Below are 11,715 nucleotides of genomic sequence, written 5' to 3'. Positions count from 1 at the left end.
AGATCAAAGTGAATGATTATAATTAGTTTTAATAATTTAATTTTTATATACCGGTAATATTAGAAGAGTTTTACCTAAACTCATTATCAACAAATATAATTGATTTTTAAATTCATTATCTAAAAATCATTTAAAACCCAAATATGATTAAATGATCTGTAAACAGAATATTAAAATTAAATTCTATTTTTAAACACACATAATAACTAAATAAATATATTTAAAACATTCAATTTTTAAATAAAATGTCCATAGAACTTCTCACATTTTTTGTTTTATATTTTGTGTTCTCTTAAAACATTGATTTTTGAGTCTCCAAAATTAGAGTACAAATCAACTTTTAAATTAGTAGTATTAGAATCAAACCACATCATTGCTTTAAAAACATATGAGAAAAGAGATATTTAAAAACGACGCTGTCCAACTGGAGATGTGGCAACAACAGTAATGTCGATGCACGTGACAGAACACCTAAACAACTTTGTTCCGTTTCATTATATAAGCCGACGAAAAGATATAAAAAGTTTAATAATATCTATTATTCTGGAGAATGTAATTAGTATTTTAAAAAAAATTAATTAATTCAAAGACAAAATTTTCAAAAGACCTAATTATTATTTTATTTATTGTCTAAAAAATTGTTTAATACATAAATATAATTGAATAACGGCTAAATGATAGTGCATCAAAATTACACATTATTTTTAAACTCACATAATAAATAAATAGATTTAAAAACATTCAATTTTTTCTCTAATAAAATTGTCAACTTCTGCATTTTGATGAAATAGTTCAAGGCTAGTGCGATGTCGTGACACCATGTTATCACTGATCATCATCAATTTTATTTTGCAGCAGTGGTTTTTGGGAGTCATGAAATATAAAATAAAGGAAGGAAACAAAAAGGGTCGTCAATCAGGAAGTTAGAGCAATTTAAAATTGGTGAATTCTTCCAAACCCATGGCAATTTTGTGGGTAAGTTACCCTTGCACATGTGTCTTTATCTCAGCCATTGATCAAAAAAATTTTCAACCTTGCATTAATACATTCATTGATAATAGCAAAAGCCTTTAATGAACATATACTATAACAAATACTACATTAATTATTGTATACATATACTATATAGTGTATTGGGGAACATTTATAATTATAATTTATAATCTCTAACTTGTTTTTCATTTTATAAAATACCATCCATCACTTTCTGAAATTCAACATGCATATCTCAAAAGCCTTTAATTCATGTTTCACTTCCTGGAAAACGCATAGAACCCACTGCCTGGTGGTTTTTCCGCCTTCGTTCTATACCCAGTACCGAACCCTGAAATTTGTTATCCTAGAACCCACTACCGAACCCTGTTTGATTTTTTCACCTTCGTTCTATACCCAGCGTCCATTTAGCAAGAATGATATCCTTCGAGTAACAGGTTCCGGAACTGGTACTCTGCTTTCGTCGGATTAGCGTCGACGTCAACTGAGGAGAGGGCGAACGCTAAACTGATGTGGCTCTGATAGAGAAATTTGTAGCAGAACTTCTGCTAGATCCGAAGCTGTGGCTGCTGGAAGCTAGTTTACTAACAATCAATTTTCGGCTGCCTTTGAATTAGGTGCGTCGGATTAGGTAAAGGTCACCTCCCTCCGACTCCGACAGTGCATTTTTTATCCGCCGAAGCTCAACCTCTGCTTGTCATCAAGGTATGTCCAGATTAGTTCAATTTGGATGATAGTCTATGCCTTTTTAATGGTTCTCTGTTTAGGGTGTTGGGTTGCTATCCTTGAATTTGGAAATTAAGCTACATTATCTAGTTCTATGCTGTGGCTAGGTTTGGGGAATTGAAATTAAATTGGGTTAGTTTAATTGGATTTGGTTCATTTAATTTTACATGCAGCTTATTTTAGCTTCCCTTCGTTGTTGCCATTGGCTCCGTTTATTGACATTTTTGGGTAAAATTATGGCAGGGGTTAAATTATGTCCATAAACGAGGATGATGTGAAGAATGATTCTGATAATGATTTGGGTGATGATTTCGATTATCAACCGAATGCAGAAGACAATGCTGAAGACGACGATGTGGATTCACTGGATTCTACTAGCAAGAGTGAAGAAGTTTGTGGTGTAAAAAGAATAGCAGATCTAATGGTGGAGGATATTTGGAACCTGGAGTTTAGGACAGAGGATGAGGCCTGCCAGTTTTATAACGCTTATTCTTGTTGGCATAGATTTGTAATGAGGAAGGACGACGTGGTTAGGGATAATCAAGGTAGAATTATTAGCAGGCAACTTGTTTGCAACAAAGAGAGCTGGAGAAATATGAGGTATCTTGATATGGATGATAGATCAAGGGAGGCAAGGTCGCTAACGCGAACCAAGTGTCCAGCTCGGCTTAGGGTAAAGCTTGACTACGGCTGCGGTAGATGGAAGGTATCATGTTTTGTGGAATCTCACAACCACGATCTGACGCCACCCCAATTTGCGCATATGGTATCGGCCAATCGTCGTCTCACTGTGACTGATAGAGTCCAAGTGGAAAATCTTCATAATTTTGGTGTCAAGAGTTGCCATATTATGGGGTATATTGCATTCCAGAAGGGTGGATATCGTCATGCTGGCTTCACACGGAAAGATTTGTACAACCACATCGATCGCTATCGTCGGGCAAAAGTTAAAAACGGGGATGCCAATGCGGCAATAAACTATTTGATTGGCAAGTCAAACAACGATCCGCTGTTCTTTGGAAAGTATACGTTCACTAGTGACAAAAGGCTGGAGCATATTTTTTGGGCAGATGGGCAGTCAATTATCGACTATCACTGCTTTGGAGATATTGTTGCCTTTGATTCAACCTACAAGAAGAATAAATACAACAAGCCTTTGGTCATTTTCTCTGGATGCAATCATCACGGGCAGACTGTTATCTTCGGCTCCGGCCTACTATCCGACGAAACCACAGAGACGTATAAGTGGTTGTTCAGCCATTTTGGATAAGCACAACCTTGTTGGTAGTACCTGGATGGAGAAGACGTACGAAACTCGTGAGATGTGGTCCCATTGTTTCCTCCGGGATAAGTTTTTCGGTTACATAAGGACGACATCACAGTGTGAAGGTATAAATTCTCTCATCAGATTTTATGTTAATCGCAAGAACACCCTCATTGACTTCATGCATAACCTGGATAGGGCCTTAAAGGAGTATAGAAACAACGACTTAATAGCTGACTATAAGTCTCAATGCTCAGAGCCATTGATGATTACCTCGTTGGAGGTATATGAAAGATCTGCATCATGTTATTTCACGCGAAACATTTTCAAGGAAATTCGTAATGAGATTCAGAGGGCAGGGGCTTTGAATATAATGGTACTAAGCACAACCTTGGACAAGGTAGAGTTCAGTGTGACTGCTCTGGGAGACCCGGCCAAAGATCGCCGGGTGGAAGTCGATAGAGGTAAGAATCTGTTCTCGTGCTCGTGCAAGCTGTTTGAATCACGTGGTATTCCCTGTAGTCATATCTTCTGTGCCATGAAGTTCGAAAACATACTTGAGTTTCCAGATTCGTTGATATACAAAAGGTGGACAAAGAATGCAAAGAACGAATTTATTAGCACAGAAATGCATGTGAATGATGACATCGAAAGCGTCTTAAAGTTTTGAGTTGGAGCATTGGCATCGAATTGCAACAAGCTGTGTGATATTGCTTGCAAGGATCTTGCAGACTTTGATGAAGTCCAGTCTGAACTTGTCAATTTAGTTATCCGCCTGCAATCACGCAAACAAAGCAAGTCAACTCCTAATGTTAACGTGGAAGGCATCAACGATCCATTCGTTGTCAAAAGCAAAGGAGCCCCTTCCAAGAGGTCTGCTTGGAGGAAGAAGAGAGCATGCTCTAATTGCCACAAGTACGGTCATTACTACAAGCGCTGTCCAGATCTGATGCAGCATAGTGTGGAAGGTAACCATCGCGATCGATCATACGGCAATGCATCAGCCAAGGACTCAAGTTTTAGTCCAGAGAGGGTTGCTAATTCTTCGAGGTCGTTCTCAATTAAGTCCGAACACTACTCAGGACCTAATACCAAGGTACGATCTGTTTATTCGAAATAGGCTCCTGCTGTGAAAATCTTGTTCGGTGTGTGTCCCTTTAAAGACCATTAAACTATGTGAATGCTCCTCTGTTTGGGCAGCGTTTTAAAAAGGGTGGAACAAGGAAGTTTACGGCGACGGGTATGAGGAACCGGAAGGGTAAAGACAACACTTTTGTTGAGGTAATTTTTTTGAATATAAACATCTAATTTCCGTGTCATGAACTGGGTAAATTAATGATGATCTCGGACTTCTTGTCTAAAAAAAAAAATTTATAAAACAGCGGAGCCTCCATGAAAGCAGCGAATCCATTGACATCGCGTCCACGAATGGTGTTTTCAATAAAAATCTCTACTCGTTAACACAGGTGTGATGCGTAAAACTCCTCTTAACCACTTTGCGATTAATGACCATTATGGTTTTATGCATGATTATAGTTTCTGATTGGGGATTATGATGTTATCAGCAGGTGAAGGAGTCACAGCAGGACAAGAGACATTCATTCAAGAACGATGAATGCGTTAATGATGTCGTTGATGATAAATGTGACACAGGACATGTGCAGATCGATGTCCGAGATCCGTTAACATTGTCACTGCCTTGTGGCAACAAACAAGGATCGTACATGGCATTGTTCGCGTCGATGCACAGGACACTTTGACCATTTCAAGGAATTAGTCTTCTGAATTTAGTGCAATGCAAGTATAATTGGTTCTAAAAGCATGATCTATCCTGATTTACTGACCGCAATGTATTACTCACTGCTTGGGATTGAGGAGTTTTATAGTTGTAGTTATTTACGTTAAGTATGAACAGTGCTGTGTTCTTGTTGCAATAAATTGCGGTAGACTTTTGGGTAACGATTTGCAACCATTGTGATTATGCAATTCAGTTGATCAATTAGAGTTGTGTAAATTGATTTTTTTCCCTACTTAGTCCATTATGATGACAATAATGAATATGCATGTGTTTTGCTTACATTGCTGTATTTTAGTTGAAGTTTATTGTGGTTGCATTTGGAGTAAGGATTTCCTACCATTGTGGTTATGCAATACAGTTGAAAAAACAGAGCTGTGTTAATTGAATTTTTTTCCTTTCTTATTGCATTTGATTTACCAACCAAATTATTTGATTGAATGGGTTGTAGTCTCCAAGGTTGAATTGTTCTTAGATGGTTACGAATCTCTTTTGTAACGTTGAGTTTGTGAATCTACTTTGTTATTATGGATTTCCTGTATTCATTGGAAATTTTATTTAAGGGAAAATGGCACACTGCGTATGAAAGCAGTTTGAAATATATATATAGATATACGAAGCAGATAATTCGTAAACAGAAACACATTTTTATTCGCTCATATAATAGTTTCGATTGTTAGGTTCAATAACATTTTGAGGTTGTTAGAGTCTAACATACTGACTGAATTTAACACTAGAAACAATAAATGTTTGAAACACTGCGGACATGTCCTTTAAGTTGTACAATAACGACTCTTTCTATGTTCTCAACTACTTGACTACGGCATTATTTTACTTTGACAGGCAGGGTTTTCCTTCCTGGCATTGAGAGCTTGAATATTTCTAGAATGTAGTCATCCAGCATCCGTAACATTGTTTACTATTATGACCTGATATTAAGAAAACTCATCACGACAACTATACACATTAGATGAATCAAAAAAATCAATTAATTCAGTAAACATAAAAAAAAGGATCCACGAAACTGCTAGTTACCCTTTAGCCTTTGGGTTCTAGGTTCTTCATCAATTTCCTTTCCCAGTGTTCGACCTACATACACAACAACAGCATATGTTAAATATAAGTATATAAATCCAAAGAAATACATCACATGGACCAACCATACATTAATCAGATTATTTTAATAGCTCTACTGCATGCGCCCAAACACCATCCGAGACACTTGTACTCTAAATTACAACAAGAAGCATCTTTTTTTTTTACCTCTAGACGGATTTCTTCCGTGGGAAAATGAATCGGTGCCGCAGCACAAGTGCCTAAGTTGGTTTGGGAATGGTACTTCTCATTTTCACCATCTTCCTGATCTCTTGGGGGAGAAGCAACGTCATCTGTTCCCTTCGCGCATCCTCGTCGTGCATTGAGATGAGATATGGTTAGTTAATATTTTGCTTTTTTCTTCCGTGCATAATTATGTGGAAAAGGTACCGCGGTCGTAAGTACAACTGTTCGTGAAACATATATGGAGTTCCGCTACGTATGAAAATTATGAATTACTCAAGACAAAAGCCAAGGCAGTATTATCGAGGTCTGTAGCCGATGACATGTTGTCGAACTTTAATTTAGTGTGTCAAGCCGACTACAGAAGACGTTCCTTGTTCGGCTAAGTGGGAATGAGTATCAACTCCAATTTTGTCGAAGCTACCAACGGGTGATGGAATGAAAGTCAGACGGAGGAATGTAGATGATAGTGTTTGGTTAAATGAAGGTTGGTATGCACTTCCTGAGTTCTTAGCACTAAAACATGGATATTTTGTGGTTTTCAAGTACATGCTAAATCCTTATACGAATTAATTGTGATCCACTTTGAGTGATGCAAAGTTTGACTAGTCAAGTTTGAAATGTTTTCATAACGACCAGCAGGAAGTGATACGGAAAATCATTTCCCACATCCGGTGCTCGTGATGGAAACCGATCAACCTCGAAAATTCAATCATCTATTCACTCAGTAGTGTCATAAGGAATTCATCATGGATTAACCAGTGTACAAAAAAACAACAAAATACCCATGCCTCAGCGCTAAGAAACCAACAACTCCATACCAACTTTCATTCAAACAAACACGAGCATCTATATTTTTTCTCAGTCAAAACTTTTTCCCGTCACCCGCTGATATCTCCGACAATATTGTCTCCGACAACATTGTCTTAAAAGAGCCTAACCAAGTAACCCTTAAAATTTTATTCACATTACAACCATCACGGCATTGTCTTACCTTCATAGTCAGATTTGTTGGCTACTTTGGGTTCGGTTATTGAGTGGCTTCACATGTGACTGCAGTTTCCAGCATCCGAACGGCGACGGCAACCCCATGGCTGTCAATTTCATCGACCAACGTGCATCTTGGATCACAAAAGTCCACCCAGCAACACTTGGAAAGAACACTGCTTCCCGAACACAATCTGAAATCCCAAAGAGACACATCAGGTATAAAACACTCAATAAGTCATTCATCAAATCAATTATATACATTAACAACCATGTTCCAACAAAATCATCTCCAACTACACAACCTAATATAATGAATTCACAAATTATTCCATAAATCGAGAAGAACTTACCATCGTATCGACGAAAGAGCCACTTTGATTTAGCGAGAAACAACCCATCCTGTGAGTCGATACAGGGCATCCATGATACTACCGCTAATTGTGACGATTTGTGAAATTAGGGAAAACCTCAGCCGAACGAGCGTTGATGGGGTTGAAGACAATCTGCCCATTTGTAGAACCCTCGCTTGGTGTTGGATAGAGTGATATTGGATGTGGATAAAGTCTTATCTCATTAGGATCGGCAATTTGTGGTTCTCGTTCTTCTCTTCCAGATCCACCTCTTCTTATCTATGCGCTGGACCTGCAAAATAATTAAAAAAAAGGCAGACACTCCACGTAGACCAGTGACCCAACTGAGATCCAAGCCCAACAACAATAAATTACCCACCCTTGAGAGATTAAAATAAACTACGGTTGGGCTATTTTACTCATTGATTGGGCCGAATTAAGTTTTTACTATTCTGTTCATGTGTCAAAAAGAAAAACATTTTTCGTTAAACCAAGTTAAAAAAAAAATAACTGTTGACATACGGCTTCATTCAAACATTACCGGTGTTTTCATGTTTCTCGATGAACTTTTTTTTCTTTAACATTTTGAGGTGAAACTAAACCAATTTTTTAAAAAAAAAACCCTTTACATTGTAAATTTAAAACCCAACATATAAAGAGAGTTTCACATACAAAAATACGAGGTTTTGTTTTCTTCCTTGCCAATTGGGCCAGATTTTTTTTATACTTTTTTGTAAAGGCCATCAAACATTTATTCTGGCTATGCTTCAAAATAAAAAAAAAATTAAGGCAACTCTGCCATTTGTACTTGAAAAACTAATTTCTGTCCAAGACAGTTAAAATAGAAAAGTCAATTAAAAAACAAGCAGAAAAATATAACATTTGCGAATGCGATTCTGTTTTAGGGTTACTACCAAAAGTTGTTTTCAATTTCATAACACCAAAAAAAAAGTCATTATAACTGTTCAACAAACAAGACACATATAATACTTTCTAAACCTAATGGAAAAGTCGTTACATGATATATTTTGAAACTGAGGTCAAACACAGGGGCTAAGCGCCTTCAGTCACTCATCCTTCTGCATCCTATCTGCATCGGACCTGGATGATCGTCACTGGCTCCGTTGATATCACCTCGAAGACACCCACGCCACCTGGCTTGAAGTTGCACAATGAAGCAAAGTTCTCCCATCCTCCAGAAATAACGCCGAAGCTACCATCCTTTTTTCCACTATACCTTGTATATGTAGCTTCGACCTGTATGTGGCCATGTGTGAGGATGACAGGGTGTCTCTGACCAGTGAAGTGACTGAGATGAGGGACGTTCGGCTGATTATAACACAAGAAATTTCAGTTAGTATTATCTACTTTAACGCCTACTTCAGTAAAACAACATTCCAACCAAAATGTCTTAACAACTTAACGCTTACCAATAATCGCGACGACATCATTCGAGCAGTTAGGTCCATCACAAAGAAAGGCCACTTGCTTTTGACCTTTGCGGCAACCGCTCTAGCACTGGCTGATGGAGGGATGTTGATGCACTTTGCAATTTCATAATTACCAGTCCTTATATATGGTGGCTCTTCAGGATCACGGAGTTGGTACGAGTTCTCAATGCCACCAAAATCAAAAATCCTGACTTGGAAATTGGAGTTTCCTTTGTGTGTGAAATATAGCATGGAGTCCAGATTGATTTTGTACATCTGATAGAACTCCTCCCAGCCTCGAGTCAATGCAATTTTGCCACTTTGGAGCTGCGTCCAGAAGCACCGACATGGGTTATTCCTTTCGTCAGGCACAACGAGGTCCATGTAGGGGGTACGGTTTGGTAGCTCATCGGGAGTTATAGGTAATGACTGTTACAAAATGGTGAAGTTCTGTCAAAACATCGATAGCATTGCAAAAACTCTAAAATTAAGAGGTGTTAAGGAAACGGATGTTAGTTACCAGTTTGAACATTGAAGGCCTTATTATTGGCTTCAGAAACCTCATCTTGTAGCTTTGTGTCGTACCGTTATCAATCTCTTGGACTCTCTTACCCTTGTCCTTCGAAGTCGTCGTCTATGGCAAGTGTCACACAGATGCCAAGTTCAGAAAGGAACAAGGTCAGAGTTCATTTAAAAAAACCCATACAGTAGAAGCTTCTGATTTAGAATCAACACACATGCATGTATTTGAAATTGGAAACTAAGTGGTTCAATTTTTCCACACACAGTGCAACTATATTTTGTTGTAATCGTTTACTGTCGTGATCTATTAAATCTTTAGCAGAACAATCTTAATCAAACCTAAATGCATAAAATCCTTTTCAGACGATCAAATCAGAAACCCAAATCATTCCCCCAATCATTTAAAAAATGCTCTAACCATCTTAATTTGATTTTACTACGATTGCATTTTTAGTACATTGACACTAAATGCAGATGATGATAAACTAAAGACCACTATCAGGATAAGAGTTAGGATAGAGTTTCACCTTGATTGACATATTCTCCGAGACGAAGCTGTTGGAGTCGATGCCTTCAGCAGTGTATTCTGTGTTATGTTGGGGTTGCTTTAAGGGTTTTTCTTTTAAAAGAAGATGGAAGGTGAATAGTGATTACAGAAGGATACTTATGTTACACGCTTGTGAATCAAAAGAATATATAAAGTAAAAAAATGAGGGGTTAAAAACGCGGCGTTTTTACCAAAAAAATTTAGTGAGTAATTTATTCAGCTACTTAAACGTTGTGGTTTTCGATAATCTCCAACAAATATTCTGTTCTGTCCCAATAACTCCCCGTAAATCCCTCTCCTTCGAAGTTCGTTTTCAACGAAATACTAAATAACGTATAATTTAACTCGAAAAAAAAAACCTAGGAAAAAATCAATTATTAATTGATTGCTATTAACCGCATTAATTTAATAAGTCGGTTTATACGTAACTACTACTATTTCCTTTGAAAATTAAATTCTTCAACAATTGATACTACCGAAATTAATGCTAGATTAAATCAAAACCGCTAGAAACTCGAAACTAACGTTTTAAAATTTTTAAAATTAAATTTAGTTTTTTACATAACCTGATTATTGGGTATCTTTTTTTCTTTTTTAACATGCCTGTGACTAACTATCTCGTAACTATTATCGTTTATATTTAGATTCTTCAACGAAAATTATTAAACTACATAAAATTAAAAAAAAAATCTGTGCACATTTATAAACGACACATTTCCAAAACATTTTGATAATTAATTATATATTTGATAATCAATTATACGTAACGTTTTCCAAAATTCCGGATAACACAGAGTTGGCTAATAATAAGTACCCTCTACCACTGATTCGACGTTTGGATTAATTTTACATTAAAAGGATTAATAAATTCTCAACTAACATAGTCACATAGCAAAGTAACTGAAGAAGAAAAAAAGCTACGTTCATTAACCAACTATTGTTCGTCTGAAAACATCGTTGGCATCTCCCTCCCTTCAACCACAGCAATCGTTGAAGTCATTAATCTAGAATGGAGTCTGGATTCCGGTAAGCATCTTCTTTAAATTTTGCCACCTCGTCTGATAGCAGCCGATTCTGTAAAGAATTAAATGGAGCATATTGAAATAACTGAATGCATTGATTAATTAAATAAAGAGTGACAAAATGTTTGGCTGCTCCCTTCTTTTATGGTTTCGGGCCACTCTGTTTTATTCGTTGTTGTTTCTACATGTTGGTTTAGGTATGTTAATGCATTAAGGAACATTCAACAATTGTACAACCAGTTCTATGTGTTTGGGCTCTTTGCAACAGATGTACGTATATCCACAATTTTGCCTTCTTTTGTTGTTATGATTCTGTTAAAAAACGTTTGGAAAACTAAGTTACCATGGTTTTGTCTTGTTCCGCCACAGGATGATGTTGAATTCCCATCTAATATTGTGCATCTCTTCAAGTGGTACAGTACCACTGATCTTTATTTGGTTGACACTCAAGACAATTGCCTCCACATCACACCCAAGCAAGAAGGTAATAGGTTCTGGATAAAGGGAGCTGATTTAGGTAGGATACGACGCATGTACAGAAGAAGTTCTTTGCTGAGTGTGGAGCTTAGGTACGTCGGCTGGGGAGTATTCTACATGCTCGTCCGGGACATTAACCGGAAAGATGAACCTCCGTGTGTTGTTGATGAACTGTATGCACCGAAGGTTTTGCCTGACTATATCATTCAACGCTTAGCTTCGGTGTGCGGGGCTTACTTCAACAAAGAAGCCCAACTTAGAGTCTACCAGACCGAGATGTTCCTGAGGAATAACCGCCGGATCCAACAACAGCAATATTAC

The 11,715-nt window shown here is 37.3% G+C and overlaps 1 protein-coding gene across 1 annotated transcript; it reads left to right on the top strand.

Moving 5' to 3' along the window:
- Positions 1-1,972: 1,972 nt before the first annotated feature.
- LOC107478354 (protein FAR1-RELATED SEQUENCE 5-like) lies at positions 1,973-2,989 on the top strand. Its single transcript, XM_016098496.1, has one exon. It carries the CDS (start codon positions 1,973-1,975, stop codon positions 2,987-2,989), a length of 1,017 nt encoding a protein of 338 aa, XP_015953982.1.
- Positions 2,990-11,715: the final 8,726 nt, after the last annotated feature.

Source organism: Arachis duranensis, chromosome 3 (assembly GCF_000817695.3).
Source record: "Arachis duranensis cultivar V14167 chromosome 3, aradu.V14167.gnm2.J7QH, whole genome shotgun sequence".
NCBI lineage: Eukaryota > Viridiplantae > Streptophyta > Magnoliopsida > Fabales > Fabaceae > Arachis > Arachis duranensis.
Note: the sequence above shows the minus strand (reverse complement) of the source record. Positions and strands in the feature narration are given on the sequence as shown.